The sequence below is a fragment of the Rissa tridactyla genome, chromosome 3 (assembly GCF_028500815.1).
Source record: "Rissa tridactyla isolate bRisTri1 chromosome 3, bRisTri1.patW.cur.20221130, whole genome shotgun sequence".
In the NCBI taxonomy this organism is placed as follows: domain Eukaryota; kingdom Metazoa; phylum Chordata; class Aves; order Charadriiformes; family Laridae; genus Rissa; species Rissa tridactyla.
The window spans coordinates 33031330-33053845 of NC_071468.1; the positions used below are offsets into that span (position 1 = coordinate 33031330).

The following is a 22516-nucleotide window of genomic DNA, read 5'->3' on the forward strand; positions in this document are numbered from 1 at the left end:
TAATAATGTAATTTCTGAAGCCATGTGCCTGTCTTCCATACCTAGACTAAAGATTCTGGAACGACCCAATGTCAGCATCAAGCTAACAAATCATCCCAAACATCTGAGCATGAAGTCATTCTGCTAACAGAAAAAGGAACAGATGCTGGTGGGAAAAAAGCAAGTTAACTCCACAATTGCTGGCATTTTCCAAACATCCAGTTGAAGGAATGCCGCGGTTTGCAAAGGGCAACATCCTCCCACTGTGACTTACCAGTGTTATGAGATTTCCACTGAGCCATAGGCTAACTGAAAGCAAGACTATTTTCAGAGAATTCATTTGAGAAATTCCACATTTCAGACTGTTTCACCAGCAGTCTCCTGACCTAAGGAAGTCATGCAGTCACTCAGACCAAAAGCAACCATGGATTCCAGGCACTGAGAGGGAACCAAATAACACCTCCTGCTACAGCCTATTTCGAGGAGTTGGTGTCATAGCAATAATACAGGAGACAGTAGGTTGCAAAGAGCCTTACTGTTGTCCCTTTTCTTTACAGGGCCACACGTCTGCTTTCCTAGTTTGATTTATGGTGGGTCAGTTTAGAGAATCACAAAACAATTTAGGATGGAAGGAGCCTCAGGCAGAAGGGACCTGCTCAAAGGAGAGCTAATTTCAAAGTTAGGCCAGGTCGTTGAGGTCATTGTCAAGGTTTGAGTACTGAGTTAAATTAAAATGTTGACTGAAGAGCCGAACTCCTGCCACAAACTTCTAAAGCATTAGTAGGAAAAGAAACAATTTTCTGATGCACCAAAGACTTCAGATAAAGTCTAATTCTTCAGCTTCAATGTGTCTTTGGGTGGGCTTTGCCCTGTGGTCATCAGATATTCTCTTCATTTAGCCAGCAATACAAGTCTCACACAGCTTCTTCAGCCTCCTACTGTCTACCAATTGGTTTTGCTTTTAGGCTATTGCATGCACTATGAGGGTTACTGTGCATTTTTCAGACTTCCCAGGGGAAGAGACAGTAGAAGCACTCACCCACACACCCAGCCATACGGCCCCTAAACACTTCATGCAAAGCTGGGAGAAAAAAGTCTCATGAAGTCACATCCAAGCCTCATCAAACTGGGACTCCTTACAAATGGCTTCTTAAAATACTGCAGCAAATCATCTTGTGTGTTCGTGTCTGCTGCTCCCGGATACAGCATGTGGAATAACAACTCTAAAGAAGGGAACTTAAAGGAACACATTAAATGCTCCTTATAGCTATAAATCCATAACAAAACAGTTTAATATTCCAAATCAATAACAGACTCTTAAGAGTATTTCAAAGAGGAAAAAGTACTGCAAGAAGATAGAATTGAAAACAATACAACTTCAAACCACCCACTTCATTTATTATGAGACAACCACGTGCTTGGCACTCTTCATACAGAAAGGATGAACCCCAAAGGGCTTTCATAGCTCAGATCAGACAATACAAAACCAAAAACCCACACTCAGACAACACAATGGTGTGATCTTCATCTGGTGTATTGTATCACTAAATAAGACCAGATGAAGATCCATTTTCTCTCTTCTTTAGGGAATATCTATCTTCCTCTGAATATCTCCATGTATATCTCCTACTTTAAAGTAGGAACCTGAAGATACGAACACTTTCCTACATCATGAATTGCAGAACTCCTATCTAAATACAACAGATGTAATGCAGCCTCCTACTCTTAGAGCCTCCATATGAAGCCTCAAATGCAAAGAAAAGACCTCAGGGTTTTGGAAGAAAAGCCCTGCCAGTTCACTTTAGCTGAGAATTAACTGCCTTTCCACCCTAACCAAGTTGAAATTACACTTCACAGTGCAAAAAACACAGAACAGAGCCAGCCAAGAACAAACAGTAGATGCAGGAACTTTCACTCACTTCTTCAAGTTTTCCCCAAAATTAAGCAGGACTCCAGGTTTCATATTTGCATTCATCATCTGCTTCATCCCTGGTAGGCTAAGGCAATTTTATCAAAAGCTACAAAACCAGCTTAGATTCCTCCAGCAGATTTCATAATTTTAATACACACACACACACATATATATATGAATTTATATTAATTCATATATATATGAATTAATTTTTATATTTATAGTTTTAACAGGAGGATGAATCCAAGGTATAGGGTAAATTGCACCCTCTAGAAACTGGAAGCGTAGCTGGGTTTCAAGCAGGGTTTATAGCAGTAATACAGCCTGGTTTTGGATCGGAAATTTTGCTTACAGCTCTGCGAGTCTGAAGGCAGGCGTGGGCATGGGGGTGGAGGACAGAAGTATCTTACTCTATATCCAGCTGCACAATATCAAGCTATACTTTTTATGGTGAGATTTTGCTGACAATGCAAACCTCAAGGGCAAAGCTCAAAGAGAAACTCTCAAACAAAGAAAAAAAAACAGAACCTGACATGTAGACATTATCTTCATTAATGTTAGACAGCCAGCATGGGACCAAAGTGGGAGTTTGTGAAACTGAGCTGCAAATGGTATAAAAAGACTGCAGTAAAACTACTAAAAGTTGACGTCTGACTAAGGCTAGATTCCCCAGGGCATTCTGAAGCATAATGCAGCCCTCACGTTAGGAAAGAACACAAGGTGATGCAGCAGTGACTGCTGCTTCTTTGTGGGAGAGATGTAAACCTTCTCTAGAAGGGCACGTGAGGCACACTGCACCTGGTCTGCAGCTTCACTGGTTTCTGCACCGACCTGCAACCTCAGTCCAAAGGACCTGGACTCCTCAGTGGTTGTGTAATGCACAAAAGTGCCTTCCACTCCACCCTTTCTGCTCCTTGCAGTGAGCTCTCCCCAGTCTGGAGACTTCACCACAAAATCCATTCCTACAAGAATACCTTAGAAGACAGATAGCTGCAGCAAGGAAAAAGAATGAAGATTTTTAAGCCGGAAAAGGAAAGAGAGAGGAAAAAGGGCGGGAGGGTCTGGAAAGAGAGGAAAAAGGGAGGGGGGAAAAAGAGAAGACAGGAGGACAAGAGAGAGAAAAGGGGGAAAAAGAGGGAAAAGAGCAGGGGGGAAAAGGGGGGGGGTGGGGGACGAAAAAGAGGAGAGGGGGGAAGAGAGGAAAAAGTGTGGGGGGGGAAAGGAATGCTGTACGCAGCCAAGGCATGTTTATATAGTGCAAGGAAAAGGTGTGAGAGGATGGCATGGCCAGAAGATTGCCACAAAGTTTCCTAACTTACCTACTCTTTCTTTCAGGTAGAGAGAAACATACTTACATAAACATAATAAAGATATATTCTTTGAAATTATACAACAATTTAGATCAAAAGACTTTTAGAACCAAGGAGTTTCCTGACTCCTGTCCTCATATTCAGTTTAGTAGGTTTTTTTATTCATCAAGTAGGTGAAAAATATAATAGACAAATATTAAAAAAAAATAATTGCAGGGGATGGAATCATAAGCAAATTCTCTTTTCTGCAACTGGCTGTTACAGTGTATGGTTCAGATAAATTTTCTTCAGAGTTTTTAAAGCCTATTTTGCTATTGTGGAGAAGTCTTTCTCTAGATCCGTTTCCCATAATAGAAGAAAAATAATCAATTTAAGGATGTACTGTCTTTTCAGATGCCATAAATGCCTCTTTCTAGAAAGTTGCAGTGTACTCATTATTGCTTCACTACTTGAGTTTGAATAATCTCACTTGAGTACGCAAAGCACAATCAATTTAAAGCAGATATTCTAGGCTACAACTAAAATCAGAAGACTATAAAATAACCCCAAAATATCTAGGAGAGATCAACATAGTTATTAGGATTGAGGTTTTTGTCCATTTTGTTTGTTGGTTTTGAGAGAAGCTGTACAATATAGCTAGTCCAGGTTAACTATAATTTGGAAAGAGATTTGCTATGAATTTTTCCCTCAAAGAAATACAGAAGTAAAACTCCTGACTTGTGTAACTCTGCAAAATGTGTGTGCTTCCTGCTAAAATCTGCTCAACTGAAGGTTTACAAATTAGTCTCTGGAGGCAGGAAAGGCCATAAAAAGAAAACAACTTGACTTGCTTTCCAATGGTAATATGTCTACGAACTTGTAGGATGTACAGAAGGCAACAAGCTATTGCCTGCACAATGAGCCCTCGTTCTTAGAAACACAGACTGCATCCAAAGCAATGTGTGCTGAAGCAGTGCAATACCTGCATTTTCTACCCTTTTTAGGATTCAAATATGATCTCATTTACAGGTGAAGTAATCGTCCTGACAACTTTTTCTTTTTATATCATGATTTGATCAGTATTTAATGAGATTATGTACGTTAGTACCTGTTCCTGGAAAAAAACCCCACACTGAGTAACAGCAGTTTTCTAAACCTTGACATCAGAAATTTACAAATAAATATGCCTGAAACCATGGTCTAATGCTTCATCTAATTCCTGCAAAACACATAACTAGTAGGAAATCTAGACATAATTTTACAGGAAGGAGTTAGAAGTACAGAAGTGGGTTATATATGTAAGTCTGAATTTCAGCTGATTGTGAGACATGAAGATTATCCTAAACAAAACCAGAATAAAGTACCTGAACTGGGGGAGGATATTATCATTTGCATTCTGTCTACATATAGCTTTACTTTTAACTCAATATGGTATCAGGGAAGTTCATACTACTGAGAAAGAGGCAATATAAAACATGTAGTGCTGGTGTTTTCAGTAGAGGGTCAGAGTGCCATCAGAAATGACTGATTAATGATTCTTCTGATGCAAATTAAGACAACTGCATCTCTCATTGTCCACTCTGTACTCATTAATGGCAAGGTAGAGGACAGCTGAGACTGAGAACACATTAACTTTTTCCAATAGAGCAACCTTAATTCCTTGTGAAAAGCTACTCCACAAATGAGAGTGAAGCATTCACTATAGCTGCTATCTGAAGCCACTCCTTTAGATCAAATCATTGGTGATTTGTTTTTAGTACTAATGGTTTCAGATATGAACATAAAATGGCCAAAAATGACCAACGCAAGCATGGCTGTAGAATACTGTGCCACTGCTCCTCTGTAGATATCACCCACAATCATGAAATTTCAATCCAGAACTGAATCTCCTTTGAGTACCAGGGAATGTTGATTGGCAAGCTGTGCCCCTGGCTTGCATGCCCTCTAACTTTAAATGCACACACATATATGTCTTCCCCCATTTCTTCAGAAAGGCTTGGTACAAGAAACAGGTGGAATGAGTTTTTTGATAAAATAGTGATTTTCTGCTACTTTCTGCTATGGGGAACAAGTGCCAGAGAAGATTATAGCCAAAGTCTAAGTGCCAAGATAAATGGACAGTGTGCCTACGACAATGACTGACCTTCATTTTGGCAAGTGACATTTGTTTACTTAAGACAGTCCACTAATCTCACCACCTTTGCAGCAAATCAGGAAGCTCTGACCTTCCGTTACTTTTAGACAAGAAAAGTCATCTGAGATTAATGATTATGAACAGTTGCCTCAACTTGGACTTCTTGACCTTCCAGTTCATGGTGTTTTCACTTGCCGCATTACAAAGCGTGGAGCCCTCGCTTCCCAGAAAACTCAAAGAACCCAACATACGCAAGACAGGGCTCTCTGGGGGCTTGTCCTGGATGGCTGACAGCATTCTGCCAAGTGAGGAATTAGGCCCTATGTGGCTAAAATTAGGTAACAAGTTCTTCAGGGAAAAGACAGCCTTCCTCTAAAGGGAAGCCTACAACAAGCTTCTCTGTCACTGTAAAACAATGATGATAGGTGGATTACGCAGTAGGCTAAAGAGAGAGAGAGATGTCATCACTGATATCTGGCTGCCTGGGAGGGAAACAATGAATAACATTGGACAGTTAAGGTTTCAAGTAATTGAAAGTATCTATGATGTACTGATTAGACATCTGGCAACAGTATCCTGTTCCAGTTAGCACATCATTTCGGAGAGCTGGAGTTCAGCTAAGGGAGGCTGCACCATAAAAGTATTATAAAGATTTTTCAGTATGCAACGTCTTTAACTCTGGAGGTCTTCAAGATTCTTATATCAAATCCACTGCTTTAACAACAACAAAAAATAAATAGTGTAATGTAGTGAATCCAACCAACATATTAAATACATTAAAGCCCGAATCTTGCTGCCAAGGCAGACTGGTCTGGGAGGTGGAATGTGTGGTTCTCTAAAGATGGCTACAAATAGATCCTCTTCCACCAGAGCTGAAAAAGCCAGCTGAGCTGGCCAGCAAAAATGTAAAGCAGGCATTAATCACAGCAGCCTGCACCTTCCCTCCACTTGCAAGCTCTGTGTACCCGCAGGAAGAAGAATGGAGAGAAGAGCAAAGACAACTGAGCCTAGACTGCTCTTACGCACTTCCTGAATTACTGCTAGCTCAGAGGCGCTGTAACTAATTTGTTGCTATTAACTTCCCTGTATGATGCATTTCAGCCAAAAGCAACACATATGCAAAGCACCCATCTGATTGTTTTGACTGAGTTTTTCCTTAATTACATGGTAAGAAAGCTAAATTTCCCCTTCTCCCCCACCCGCTCCCCAAGGAAAGAAAGGCAGCAAACGCAGCCTCAGGACCATCATCAGGGTTTGAATCTGCCATCTTCAGTACTGAAGTCTAAACCTCTTCCCTCTAAACCTGCTTCTGTTATGCAGACTTACATATAATGATTGAGGCTCTCATAGCATGACTTGAACATTTAACCTACCAACAAACTCACCACGCCTTTTTTTGCCTAACGTTTTTTGTTAATGAATCCGTGCTATTGGGGCTGTCTTTGTTTCTGACTGACTCCTTTCTAGAGCAGCAAAACTTTTCTACCACACAGCTCCTGCAGGAATTCCTCTTTTACAAGTTTCACAACAGTGATACAACTTGTCAATTCACTTGGCCCTCATTCTGCCAGTGACAAAACAGCCAGTGTGATACATCAGCCACTGCCCCTCTCACTGATCTGTCAGAAATTTGAAGACCTTGAATGGTGAAGTGTTACATAGAAATTGATAGGAGCCAGTCGCCTTCACTTTCCACTGCAATACAGAACATTTCCTACAAGCTCTGGAAGACCTTGGACTACCAAGTTTTAAGACATCGCTATTATTATGTACTTTACAGATATTTGAAGACACTCTGAAAGCTTTCAATAATACATTTTGTATTATAAGCGATTTACAAAAGTTTTTAAAAATTCCTTAAAACATTTCCATGATAACTTTTCTTCCAGCTCAAAGAATAAAAAACCACAAAAACAAACAAGCAAACAAAAAAACCCAAAACCAAACATGTAAAAGATTCAAAATGGGACAACGTATGATTTAAACTTGTGAACATTCTCTGCAGAAATCACACATGCATACACTAGTTATATGAAAGTTGTGTCATAGTCATGCTGATAAAAATCCTTACCTCACTTAATCATGTGCATGTAAACAGTAGATAAACACATAGTTCAAATCTAAATGTATAACAGTAGTTAATAAAAATATGCACACAGAATGTATTGGTGAGCTACTTCAACCAGGACAACAGTAGTACCTTCTTTTTGCTGCAGTAAATCTGCCATTTCTTCTCTGGAGGGAGTGCAAACATAGCCTCTCTGTTCTTGTCTGTGAGATCCAATTCATCCTGGAGATCATGAAAAAGAACAACAGAAAAAAAAAAAAACAGTTAACAGCTACATTGGTAACTTCTAATAGGTTGAGATGAATCTGGACCAGGTATGCTGACTAGCCTTCAATCAAAAGCCACTTGGCAGCTCCCAAAGACTCCAAAGATTATTGGTTTCACAATTTTTACCTTGCCACTGCAAGTTCTCCCTGTCAGAGCATAACCTATGAAGACAGGCAGCCTGAACAACTCCCATGTCAAGCTTCTATTACTAACGATTAGTCAAGGATGGGAAAGACCACATGAAAGGCATGAAGTGAAAAACTCAAAGCGCTGGATTATGTGACACAGACACTCCTCAGAACACTTAGAGAAAGGCTAATAATTCAGTACACCTTTCCCTGGCCTGCAGTACCAGGTCTTCCATAGAAGGAGAACAGTGAAATCACTGTATCTTTTAAACAAAGGTCATGAGACAGTTGTCAAGTGGCAGTAATGTCAACAGCAAACTACAGGTTGAAATATTTGTCCAGATGTTTGTCCTCTGAACCACACAGTCCCCAGCAAAAGGCAACCAGCATTTCAGGCAAAGGACTTATCTCCACACAGTGTCATATCAGATTCAACAGACCAGCAAATTCAGTCTCAGTTAAGAAAAGTGAGTTCAGTGGAACACACCCTTTTAGAGCCTAGGCAACCTTATATTTGTAAAACGAAGGATAATGCTGTGATCTGGAACTGACTCGCAACTCTGTCACAAGTTCCCTCTGGATACACCACTGAATTCCCCAGCTTTGGTTTCTGTTCTGTAAAAGGTGGATAACAATAGACTCTCTTCCTATACAACGTGTCTCTACAATCATCAAAGCAGACTGCTACTTGCTCTCTGTTTATTCAGTGCTGACCAAAACAGTACTCCAACCACAGCTGCCAGTTTCAGGTTCTAATGGGAATTAAACAATTAAGAATGGTCTTCATAGCAAGCAGCCTGCATGAGCTTGGACAGCCGAAGATGTCTAAATGAGAGTTTCCGCAATATAAAGAAAGGCTTCCAATAACATTTCAATGAATCAGTTTTGGCAAGGTTTTCTTTTTCCTATATATTTGCAAGTGTTTGGTGAAGGAAGTGTCCAGGGGTCCAATATCAAGAATGACATTGCAGCACTAAGAAGCCTGCACATGCAGATTCTGGCACCCACACTAACCTAGCCCAAGCAAGACAATACCTCTTTAACTCAGCCCAACAATGGCTCATTTGGAAAGCGTTCAGGGCTGGGAAACTTGTGAAAACAGTGAGCTAAATTGCACACTGAGCCTGGTAGCGGCTGCTGACAGATTTAAAAGCCCGTAGAGATTTCAGCTGCAAAAAGGTACAAAAGAAATGCAAACAGTAACAAGGCGAGGTCAGTGCCAGCAGCTCAAGGTAGAAGAAGCTGGAGGTTTTTTTAAAACAAGAAAAAGTTTAAAGGCAAAAAAAAAAACACCCAAAAAAATTTAGCTGTGCAGAAAGAGTGCAAACCATGTGGAAATGTTTAGGGTGAGTTTCCAAACAAGGGGGCAGCCAAGCGAGGCAAGGAGTTTTATCCTTGCTACACACAATTAGAAAGCTCAGGCCAGGATCACATTCTTGGGGGGAGAGGGAGAGTGAAACGACATGTAAGGTCTTAAGACAAGCAAAGGAATGCTGTTGGAGGTCAAGCACGTGGGAGGGAAAGGAGGGGCAGTCAGGGAATCAAAAATGCCAGGTTTGGAAGAACGACCAAAGAGGCCAGAATACACATCTGAAATGAGCTGGCTGGGCTCAGCTAAATTCTTAGAAAAATTGTGATTGTTTTATTGAGCTGCTTAATGATCTTAGCCTTTTTTTTTTTCCCCTTTTTTTCTTTTTTTTTTCCCTTCTTTCTTTTAATAAAGAGCAACTAACCTGGTTTTCTAATCCATACTGCTCTTTCTGGAGTCTGGTAGCAGATCAGACAAGCAGCAAAAGCTTTTCCCAGAAGCTGTGCTTAAAACTGAATGATGAACTCAACCAATATAGTTCAAGACAACCATTTCATCAAAAGAATGCTCCTATTCACTAAAACCACCCAGAGGGCAGGGTGCTGACACTTAGCAGCTTCTAGACACTGCCTTGGACACTGGCAGTATCAGGGATATAAAGAGCACTCTTCAATGAGGCAATAAGAGTATGCAACTTACAGTCATGTAATTTTGCATCCTGATAGCATGACATCCTTTTCAGGACACAAGCCTAGAAAGGTAGTTTGAAAGGATGGAAGATACAGTGGGAGCAAAGTGCATCCACACCCTACTTTATTGTGACTCAGGAGGTTAAATTAGAAGTCATGGCATTAGCCCAGGTAACATAGTAACAACAGAACTGTTTAGGGTTCCAGGTATAACGTGATCACCAGAGACAGACCCAAACACACTTGACTAGAAAATAGCACATGGAGGATGGATTACCTTTCCTTTTGAAACAGCTAGTATTTGTCTTCGTTAGAAGGCAAAATGCTGGGTTCTAACCCCCAGGCCAGATGGGCAGGCAGGAAACTGAATATTCAATAGGGAAAGAGACACCTTCTCCAGAATGCAAAGCAGCAGTCAAGCTCTTCAACACCCTTGCCTGAAGTAAGTCTTCAGCAAGTGTGCTCCTTCACGGAGAGGAAGCAGGAGGAACCGAAAAGGCCTACATGCCCGCCCTACCTATACCATTAATCAAATCCCACCCTATAAAGAACCAAGACATCCCTGCAAAATACAAGAGACATGAACCCTTCTTCTGGAACTCTTCAAATCGTCTTACCTCTTCCATCCCCGTCCCCTGTCTGTAGAAGAAGGCCAGACTACCATGACTGCACAGGAAAGCCCTGGATCTAGCTAAGGAAGAAGATCCTAGATCAGGCAGAACGTTTTGCTATTCTGACTCAAGATCCTAACAGAGAGCACATAGGAAACTTGCTGCCTTGGAGGGAAGCAGCAGGAACAACAGAAAGAAGAAATTTCAGAAGGGTAGTCTGGTTCCTGAATAGGTCATTCTGACCCAACAACAGAGGTAGATCTGTCAGTGTGAAGAACTTCAGACCCTAGAGTTAGCTCAGCAACAGCAAGCAGCTATTGAAGGAGGAAGAAATTGCAAAGGCTGGCAGGAAAGGGGAAGAACTACAAACTCTGAAAGCAGTCATCAAGGCTGGCGTTGGAGCCAGGCTAAGGAAGCCGACGTGACCGAACGCCCAGGGAGCAAATGTAAAGGGCAAGAAAAAAATGGTCGGTCAGAACAAAGCAAGGAAAATGCCCTCCTCAATCACCTGAGCCAGTTTCCCAACAGAAACGTAATAACTCCTTTTCTATGCCTTGGATGGGCGGCTCAGTTCCAGCAATTCATGCCAGCATGACCCTGCACAATGGAGCTCAGCCTCCTGGCTCTTAAAAATACTTGAAGTTGCAAGTGTTCTCATCAAACACAGATTAAAAAGACATTTGCCAGGCTGGCCTGAGGGAGATGTAAAGTACCTCCAGTTAATATTCCTTACATTTCTCTCCTTTATCTGTTTCCTATTTTATTTTATTTACTGAGAGAGGGATACATTCAGTTATTTTCACTTTCATGGGGGCATTTTTATTATTTTTTTTTTACTTACACAGATTGAATTTCAATGATAAAACATTTAAAATATACTGGAGCTGGATTTGAGGTTCAAATGTTTCCAGTCCAGTTTTCAGGCCAAAAGGGAAGATGGCCTCCATTCAAAATGGCTACAACCCAAGGAAATAAGAGACAAAGAGAAAGAAAGGGAACAAGAAGTAGGAATGGGTAGGAAACATAAAACCAGTATTTTGTGGGATTTAAAACCACATTATGTCCCTTGTTTTGGGGAACATTCATTAAAGTGTGAAAGCTGGATTTGATGCTGGGTAGCCATCAGCTCAATAATGATATCACTCAAAGCCCCGGAAGAACTGAACAGAAAGGCACTTCTCACCTAGACTGGGCAGCACTTTTCTTAGTGATTTAAGATGAAATAAATAAGAGAAAAAGTAATATTTTGGGAATATAGAAGAGTGGTTCACTTGGAGAGAGAATCACTAAGAGAGCCTTTAACGCCTACCAGCATGCCTGCCTCTCTAAAGGAGAAACATTAATGACTTCTACATCTCTGTACTGAAAAGTGTATTGCATCTCCACCATTCAGTCATCTGTGAAAAGGTGGGACAGAGTCACAAGACAGCTGCTCCTTCACCAGTCTACTTTACCTGGCCTTGCAAGAAGAGTTATACAGTCCACAGGAACTTTGGAATTTAAATGGGGAAAACTTGAAACGGTTTGAAAGGCAAACTTAGTAAGATACTCAAAGACACAATGAGACTTCCCATTTTCAACATATCGATGCCGAAGCCACAGCAGGGGTATTATATAAGTACACAGAGTATTAGAGCTTTGGGGCTCACGCACCTCTTGGCTTCAAGTCAGAATGCTGGAGACCAAGAGCCTCAAATTTGGTTCTTGGAACTCACAGGAGATTTCCTCAGTTACAGTTTCTCATTCTACTTGTCCCAGTCCCTCTAGCCGTCATGAGAGAGCTTCCCACTGACTTAAGGTCAGACAGATGCTTCATTTTGTAAAAGACAAAAAACAGCAACCCAAACTAATCAACCAACCAGCCTTCAGAGGCTGGGGTTGTTTTTTTGAGCTTTGGTGGGGTTTTTTTGGTTGCTGTTTTTTTGGTTTTGTCTTCTTAAAAGTTTAATGAATTGTGCATAGTATTTCCAGCATGATGAAGCACAGAATTCTAATATGATATGTTTTGCTTACTGCAGGCGATAACTCGTGATTAATATGGCTATAACACATATTTTGCCAGGAGGGAGAAGAGATTTTGCTTCTTTTCTTATATTTACTTGGATATCTGTCTTGTTTCATCAATTTCTTGTGATTTCAGCTACAGATACTTGAGTTAGACATTTAATTTTTGCCTGTGGGTAGCAGTGCTCTTGAAAGCACGTCCTTTCTATCAGCATCCACCCCAGGCCTGTCTTTCACATTTAATGGCATTTTTTATGACTGAGAGAAGTTAATGACATCTAAAGGCATATTCTCGCTTTTTAAATGTTTATTTCTGCCTACAAACATATTCAGGCAATTATTAAAGAATTATTAAAGAATTAAATCCGTTTACCATCCCCAGAGGAAACAGCTTTGGCATGAAATCAATCCTTATTTACACCACAGAATCCAACACTAAGACATAATACATTGGCATATAGGCTTCATCACTTTTGCTGTTCAGAGATGCCTATACTGACTGCCTGATTACAGCTGTATTGCACTGTTTGGTTCTTTAGCAGCAGATGGGTACTCAAGCAAAAGGACAGCCAGGTCCCGGCATCAACGGGCACCATGGGAACCAAAGCTTCAGATGCCACAAACTCTCAAAGCTTCCCAGAAAGGTTAAACTTTACTCTCCCTTGTTAAACTCAAAATGTAAACTTAAGAACTTCCAGAACAGATGAGACCAGGAGTTATCTGACCTGTGACCAGCACCGAAAGCTTCAGAGGGCTGTGCAAAAGCCCTGCAAGTACAAAGCCATAGAGCAAACTCCGTAAATGGTCAAACGCTTCCCAACTCCCTGTCTCAAAACAATGGCTGATTCTGTGATGCAGGTGATAACGTCCCTTTCAAGATGGGGATAGCGTTGGTATTTGCAAGTACTTTTTTTGCACAGGTCCAAAGTTTTCCTTTTGCTCAGTCGCACCAGTGTTACCCTTAATGGTACTTTGCGAGTCATTCAATAGGGAACAAAACTGAGAAAGAAGGAATTATATGAGGATGCCTTTACACACTATAGAAAACCTCCATGATTTGAAAACTTTTTATTTGAATAGTTTGCTTGCATACTCACCTCAAAAATTTAGATTCCAAGGCTATGTTCATTTTTACATTATGACCTTGCACTGTATGAATTTTAGTTAAATGCACCACTCTTATCTTGCTTCCTGTTCATATCCCCATTCCTTCCTTTTTTCCTCTCTTGCACACACCTACCTTTTCTATTTTTCCCTCTCTAATCTTTTCTCATTCCTTTTGATCCTTTTTTCCTGTCATGCATAAATGCACCCTCCATTATCCACCTCATCAATCCTTCTCTCTCAGTCTCTTAGCAGCATCAAACCCACCCAAATTACAAAATGAAGTATAATCCAATGTTTCCAGTATAATAAATTCCCTGTACCGTATGATATCTGTTGCCTCAGGTTCCCCAAAGTCATTTATAGATGTCTGTCACCATGTCCCCAAAAGGGCCATATTCCAGTTCCACCGATGCTCCCAAGTGGCGTAGCACAGCTGATGGCCTTAAGCCACGGATGAATTTATTTAAATCTTGTACAAAGTAAACAGTGATTACGACACACCATGGGATCTTATCCAGCACCCACTGGCAGGCCCCAGAGAAGGTTCACGTTCACGTGCAGTCACTTTGAGGGAATAGTTAATGGTGGGTTAATCAATGCTGAAGTACAACTCAAGCTGACATGAGATAAATGGCACTGACATGTCTGGGACTGCAGAGGAAGACGAACTGGTGGAAAGAGATCAGGGAGGAGGCTGTCCGCAGCACACTACAAGCTTTTGCAATAGAGGATCCAATCCAGCATAACTATTACAGTTTTAGCAAGTGAATTGAGTAGGACCACATTGCTAACGTGTGACTTACATTGCCTGAAAGCTACACTCTTACATTAACAACAGTCCCAGGAACCTTTATTTTCCAGTTCATGCTGCCTATGCCAGGTTCTGTTGGCAAATAACAAAAAGGTTAGTCTGGTGGCTCACATTCAAGCTGTGCCTCTGCCCACCAGGGAGGGATGTTGGGGAGGAGCGGAGAAGCTCTCATCACAGGTCCAGGGGCAGCTGTCCAAAAAGCTGCTTCAGAGATAACTGCAGTGAGTGAATTAAAAAAAAAAATAATCAAAAAATTAAAATAAAAATCAATCTTCTTCAGATCTCAGTCTCTCTGCAAAAGCCTATGAATGCTTCAAGTAGAAGAGATAAACCTTTCCTATTTAATCACTGTGTCCACCTCCAGGGGACAGTATAGGATTGTTCCCCTTCAGTTTTCCTTCCATTGCTTTGTTCGATACAGCTCACCAGGCTGACATGTAAGAGGCAGCCTGCTGGAAGAGTGCACATTTGCAATACTGAGGAGGTCGACAAGGCATTCTGAAAGACTGCCTGTCCGAACTGTCAGTGAATGAGGTTCATTTGACTGCATAAACTGCCTACACTCATGTAGAAACTGGAGCAATGAGCAGTGCAAGAAAAGTACTGCTCAGCAAAGCTCCCTAAGACAGAGAAACATTTCACAGGCTTTACATAATATGCAACTGCAAACACCAGAATGTGATTGAGGCAGGCATCGAGAGGAGCAAAACAGAGCCGCCTTCTCTAGACAGCAACCAGTTCCCATCCCTACCTTCTCAGGGCCATGCCTGGCACAACTGCGTGGCTGTACCCACAGCAGAACTTGATGGCAGATGCTCTTTCAACAGGCAACAGCACTACCCCACACACAGTTAGCACACCTCCAGATGCAGCAAATTGGTTAGAAGTTCTTACTTGGGCACCCGATATATGTCCTAAGTCCACTGATAACCCATGAAGAAAAAGCAAAATAACACCCCAAACAAACCCTCCCCTCAAATTCTTCCATCTCATCCTAACCCTTAGAATTAAAAGCAGACTTTGTAAAGCACAGAAACAACACACCATATGAGGCTGGGGATTAACATTTTGATCAGTTTCCCAATTGATAAGAATTAGGGAGATCACTGAAAAACATCATTTGGTTTCCGTTCATTTGCATACACATAGTATGTGTATGTGCAGATATATATGCCACTCGCACCTTACACACACAAGAACTATATAAATAAGACATATCACATAACATCTGCCCATACCTACAACGTTTTATTGTTACATTCGTGCATGAAACCACTGTGCACACAAGTTGCTCACACAGCCAGCAACGTTTACATTTCAGGTACTGCCACAGATCTGACTGTAAAGCAGAAAAGTAGACAAACAAAAGGCTGTGATTGCCATTATACTTTTTTTTCTTGCTTGCTTTTTCAAAAAGTTGCAGCTTTAAAACCTCCTTAGTACTAGGGGCCCAGATCCCTTGAATCTCAGTCATAACAGTACAAGACAGAAAGCACCTGATGTTTACATACTGGAAGATGTGTTTCTCTTCTACCCTGCCAACACAGAAGTTACTCAAGGTTCAGCAGCAGAGTAAGACTTTCATCCATCAAGGGCACTGCTTTTTGGCAGAGAAATTTATCTCACAGAAAGTCAATTAACATCCCTTCCCCTCACCCCCAAACACACCCCCCGCTATACTGCTTGCTTTTTTCCTCCTTAATCATTGCTTAATTGCTTTTTGCTTCCTGGAGAAGCTTCTTGTCTCTCTCCTACTCCTCAAAGCTCTCTGGGACTTGACAGCATACAAGTACACGTAACCAGCAAGGCCTATTGTGGCAGTCCCCTTTCACAGGCCACTGGCAGCAGCATATGCTGTTCATTTTTTCTGCATGAACCGCCTGCATGAGACAACAATCTGCTGGGCCAAATAGAAAGAGAAAGAATGAGGAAAACCAGCACCAGTTTATGCAACAATACACACAGATGTTTAGAGAGAGACTTAGATACACATTCTCATATGCAGGGCTACAATAAGGGGAGAGAAAGAGGGACACTCCATGGATATGAGTGGGCATATGAGGACAATAATGCAAACAGTTGACCATCATCACCTCTTTTTCCATAAGGTGGGCTGCATGTCCATGACAGTGAATTGGAACAAGCCCAATGAGAGGGATGGGGATGAAAACTGAACTGTCAGGCTCGTGTCTAATCTAAATCCCTGCTGCTGCAATTTAAGCCTATTACTTCCGGCCCTATCAACGACAGACATGGTGAGCGGATTTTTTCCTTCCTCTTGATAACAGTTTTCAAACCTATTAAAGGCTGTTGTAACGTCCCTTCTCAGTCTTCTTTCTTGAGGCTAAACAAGCCCAGCTCTTTCAATCTTTCTTAGAGGTCACGTCCTCTGGACCTCTCATTCCTCTTCTAATTGACTTCAGGGCTCTCCCTGGTCAAAGTACATCTTTCTTGAAGTGCACTGTTCAAAAGTGGGGACAGTGTTTCTGCTGAGACCTTACCAATGCTGAGTGTAAAGATTACTTCGTGCATCTCTCAGACGGCATTCCTGGCTTTATATTCCACGAAGGCAATGACTTCTTTTTTTTTTTTTTTAATTAAAAAAAACTCAAAACCTGCATGACTTATGTTCGCTTGTGATCCACTATAATCCCTAGTTTCTTCTCTGAAGGAATGTACTTACCTGTCTGTTTCCCATTCTACATTACCAGATTTGCTCATAAAAGGAGCATGTTTTAACTGTCCCCATTGAATCCCATCCTATTTCATAGAATTTCTCCATCTTCTTTTAAGCTTATCTTTTAACATATCCACAGTGTTTATAGTGACATCTGGAAAGTGAATAGGTATGCTGTGTATTCCACTATCCAGTCAATTAAAAGAAAACACCAAACAGAACTGAAGCTGTTAAACCTCTGCTTGATAGATCTTTTTGCTGTGCCAGGTTGCGAGTCCTCTAGGGCAAGTACCACATTTACCTTCACATTCTGATATCCAATACTTCTCTCAAACAGAGCTTCTAGTATCACCATATACAACACTAAAAACCAATAAAATTTGCTGTTTCAGCACAGTGCCCATACCCTGCCCCTCATTTCCTTTCCTTCCCCTCCCCTTGTTTCCCCCTCCCTTCCCCCTCCCTGTGCCAGGGGTTTTTTTTCATGCCAAGGTCCTTTAGATGAGACCCTGTATGGGAAGGTAGGTGTGGGAAAGGTTATTAGGAAACTGCCATCTAAACTGTTACCTTTCCGGCTTCCCCACCCTCTCCCTCCCTACAAAGTCTCCTCTGTTCTGTTTTAATACTAATGAGTTCAGAGGAGGTTCCTAGGCTGGAGCAATTCACAGCTTGGACCATGCCAAAGCACACAGGCACACACCTCTCTGATCGCTTCCTGCCCAAACACAGTCCTGCTGGCTCAACCCTCAAAATGTGGGCTGGGAATTGCTGCTGCAGCCCTGTGCCAAAGGCAGGCTGAATTTCCAGGGGCCTCAGTGCCACCTACTCCTCTCCTCCCAGCTTTATCCTCTTGTGTGCATCCTATTTGTCATATGCCCCTATGGAGGAAAACAAGGGTAAGTCAGAGCTTGGCTGACCTTTAAATCTCTGATAAAATATTACGTAAAAGGGCAGGAAGAACTGAGAGGTCGGTTAAGAATTAAATGAGCAAAATTAACTTATCGAGCTTTGGTTGTTCAGCTCAGACACACATGCTCAAACTTATATGCAGGGTAAACTGAAAGGAACTCCAATAAATCAACATAATTTCTGGCATGAGTTCAGGTTTACACAGATAGAAGTGAAACCAGGAGCTGGCTTTAGTTCTTCTCTTGTTCTCTGAATAATTACTTTAGATTTAGTAGTGCAAACCAGAGATCAGAATGTCCCTAACTCCATTAAACTGAGTGGACTTACTCTGGATTTATAACAGTGCAAAATATTAATCAAATTACCTGCTTTAAATTGAAACAGAGACTAAACGTCTCGGCTAGACAGCTTATAACACAGGCTTGTTCTACAGTCTACAGCACAGACTTCAGACATAGAATAGACCGAGCAATCCATCAGTCCCTTTTCCACTAATTGTTAACTACTATTTCAATAAATGGAGATGAGCTGTATTTACTACTAATCAGTCCAGACCAGCTAAAATAACACCCACATATGAGGCTTTTGTTATCTCCTCTGGGTTGAGGTGGAGGGCAATTCCACAATGCTCACCACTCACACAAACAGAGTATTTCCACAGTCAAACACTGTATTGAGGGCATGACAGTACATTTGGTTATTCCTTCACACCCTGTCCTGTCTCATTGCTCAAGTATTCTGATAATCAGAACAGCAACTACTGCACTGACATCACTGGGCTTAAGAAAACACCAGACAAGATGTTTCTCTCTAAATATTTCTAAGAAAGAAATTATAAGAAACTTTTACAAAATATAGCACAAGAAATAAGAGAAAGATGAGCATTTGCCTTGCAGAATGAATTCATCTCCTAACAACAAATTGGAGACAACAACAAATGCAACAATAATTGCATTTATTATCTGGTTAAGTATTTGTAATCCAAAAGATCTCTCACGTCATTCATGTGGAAGCCAACAACTTTACACCAACCAACATACTCATCCAGCTGTTGCTCTCTGTACAAGATGTAATGCTGAAACACAGCCACTAAAGCAATCCCAATGGATTTTCCATGACTCAGGGATCTCCCTGGAAACCTTCCAAACTGGGAAACTGCAATCTGCTTTCCCCTTGTAATTTCCTTTGGAGAAGTTATTCTTCAAACCTCCACCTAGTAAACCATTTCATAACATTGTTGTGCACGCTGCTAAATTCTTTTCAAAAGGTGTTTGTGTTATTAGTCTGTGCAGCCTTTCCCTTTATGTGGTCAACAAATGATGGGAAACTTCAAAATGAAAAGATGCCCTTAAGTGTTTTTTCACATAGAAGTGCATAGAATATACAGATGTTGACTAGAGCCCTTTTGCATACAGCACATGTGAAAGAAAGCAGAGTCTGGCCAGGAAGGCTCTGGAGTCTTGTATCAGATTCTTCCTAAAAAAAGAACAAGTAGATAAGAGCAGGGCAATGTCTATGACAGGAGGCAGTGGTAGAGATTTGCTCCCAAGATCTTAAATAGAATACATTTTGCTTCTGGAAGGCTCCTGCCTATGACCTCCACATGCTGCATCTTTTCAGCACCTTTTCAATCTGGCTACAATTCTGTACTAAAACTGGTTTAAGAAGCATCACTATTCCATGTTTCCCACTAGGGAAACAAACTCACAACTGCATGAAATGAGTTGTATAAGCTTGCACAGGTATCTCGGAAAAAGAGGTAATGCTCTTGAAATATGTTTTCCTCCCAGGAAGTTTACAGACTTTTCCATTTACAGAAAACGAGGTACCTAGCATTAAAAGCTCTGGGTCAGTGATGTTCCAGGTGGAAGGCATCTGTCTGTACTTCCTCCGGACAACACACACCAAAGACAGAGCAGCTGTGGATGCAGCTCGGTGCGATGAGTGACAGAAAAGCACCTTCTAGCACTTGCCTTCCATGTGCTGCTCCCCGCCGATGCTGAAGGGATGAGCAGAAGGGTCAGTCATCTCCTGTACTGAGTGACACCAAAAGCTCCCCTTTACCCAGTGCAGACGAAGGTGCCAGGAAACTGCTGACCTGAAAACCTTGTACCCTAAAAAGGTGCTACTCCTTCTACTCCGCCTCACCTGTGGCACCTTGTGCTTCCCACTTTAGAGTCTTGCAGACAAGGCACATGACAAGAAAAGGCCATTTCCCTCCAACACTGGAACAACCATCCCAGATTACCTTAACAGGTCCCCTGAATGATAAACAACCTTGAGCACTGTTTGAAGACACAATCTACCTATTGAAGGTGGAGAGGCATGATATAATTATAAACCCTTTTTTCCCCACTTTCTTCTGGCTATATGATACACTATCTGAGCAATGATTATATCTGATATAAATTGCTACTAGATGATCAAATACAGGAATTTCAGTCAACACATTAAACAGATGATCCTTCATGACTGTTACCTACTTCTCCATTCAATTATCTTATTTTGTTAACAGTTTCTCCTAAACCCCAGCTACACTCTACCTCAGTAGGGGTAACTCCCATCCCGCAAAAAACTTGCATCCCATCCTCTTTCACAACCTTTCCTCCTCATTGGAAAATGTCACTACTTCCCAGCTTAAGGTGGTCACTCTTACAATGCTATTTTGTTATAAATTTTATAAGGTCTTCATCAACACATGGACCTGGCTCCCCCTTTCTTGCTCAAACCAGGCTAAATGACAAAACACACCTCCTACATCATCTCAGATCTGGCCCTTCTTCTATGAGCTGCAGAAGAAAAAGACATTTATCATTCAACCTCCCTTTATCAACACACAAGCTCTCTGTCTCCAAAAGCATGGCATGTCACCTCCACCTTTGCACCTTGTCTTTGCTCTCCCTTCAGCACTACAGCTACTTCATTTGTTGTGTCTTTTTTTTCCAACACTTTAGAAAATTTTATCTCTCCTTACCACAATCTCTTGTCCGGTTACAATCTGGTCATCATGCTCTTTGCATGACTTAGTACTCTACTCTGTCATTTCTCCCAGATGCATCTCCAGGGGGCACCTTCTCATCCCAAATGACCTTTCTGACCTGATTCATAACAGTCGCTAACCTCTCCTCAGCAGACCAAATCTAAATTCAAATATCCTCTCTAAAAGGTGAGGAATAAGGTCTTAAAACAGTTGTAAGTCACCTAATACAGCTCTGAACAACATAAGACACTAATAAAGAGAAGTAAAGAAAGGACAGAAACTGCAGAAGGGCAGGAATCATACCCAGAGAAGCCATTTCAAAGCAGTGGAGCAATAGGACCTTCCTGTACTGCTGCTGCTGGCTCTTTTTCTGCTGGAGAGGGCAGAGCCTGTTACTCTATGGCAGGCATCAAAATGGCAGAAACTATATGAGAATGCTGGTTCAATTCTAGGAGGAAGGTAGTAAGTTGTCTGCTCTGTATCCATCTGAGTGGAGCTGGAAAAGTCCCAGAAAGTTGAAGTAAAGATAAATTAATTTGATCCTTCCAGCTAGCAAATATGACTCCTACTATCAATATAATCTCAGTGTTTTATCACTTCAGCAGCCTTCAGACTCAGTACAGAAAGTTCCTGTCTCTTCATTATAGCCATAATGCGTCATGAAAACCGTTCAAATATTAATGATGTCTTACTAAAGAAAAAGGCCACAGTAGAGTTTTACATTCTTTTTTTCTTTTTTCTTTTACTTGCAGCTATGCCAAAACAAGATAGTGTTATCAAATCAGCTGATAAGGTATTAGAAACATGTGGACACAAGATTTCTGAACAGTAAGCACATCCACCCTGTCCATGGCTTAGGGGATAGGATATCATGACAGCTTCCAAGCATTCAGCAGAGGGCGGATACAAGATTCACATCTTAGTACATCCATTTTCTAGCGGCGGAATCTCCTCTGTCCTCTCTTTTTGCATCCCAAGCTATATATCTGCTGTGCTTCCAAAATCCAGTACTTCTCCTCTTATGCTCTAGACGGACTACATGCATTTCCTCAGTTAGGGAACATCGGGACTATCCTGTTAAAAACACGTAGTCCAGTAAGTAGGTCTTTCTCAGGTGTTTCATGTCTACTGTAAGTAAATCATACTCAGAACACACTCAAACATTCCCCTCAGGTATTCCCACCATGACCGCTACCTTCCCTGCCTTTCAGAAAGGCGGCCAGTATGCTCCGCTTGTGGTATTTAGCAGCCAACAATCACCACAGACACAGAAAATACCACACAGGCCAAATTTCAGGCAATGTAGAACAGCATAACTCCACTGCTCTCTTCAGTGGAACTGGACTGCTTTACATCAGATAACGATCTGTCCATAAGTTTTATAGAAACCAACAAGATCTACAAAACAGTGTACACCTGCACAAAAGCCTTATGGGTACTTTGGTAACACCCGCAGCTACTTCACACCCAAAATCTGGCACGTAAGCCCAGATCTGGATTTACATTTGTTTACACAACCCTATTGATTCTCAGACATGGAGTGCGAGACCTGGCTCCCATCTCCTGCTCCTCTCACAGCATCTGGGTCTCACACGTTTGCAGCATAGTGACTGCTGCTTCTTACACAGCTGGTCAGGGAGCT

At 41.5% G+C, this 22516-nt stretch overlaps 1 protein-coding gene across 5 annotated transcripts in view; it reads right to left on the reverse strand.

Annotated features, from left to right (window-relative positions):
• Positions 1-22516, reverse strand: part of DAAM2 (dishevelled associated activator of morphogenesis 2) — a 217256-nt gene that overhangs the window by 97737 nt on the left and 97003 nt on the right. For all 5 annotated transcript variants that reach the window (XR_008465346.1, XM_054194894.1, XM_054194895.1 and 2 more), the window contains one exon: positions 7515-7604. Coding sequence is in view for 4 of the 5 variants with exons in the window: in XM_054194894.1 (XP_054050869.1) it covers positions 7515-7604 (90 nt within the window). In the remaining variant the exon portion in view is untranslated. The remainder of the gene's footprint in view (positions 1-7514; positions 7605-22516) is intronic.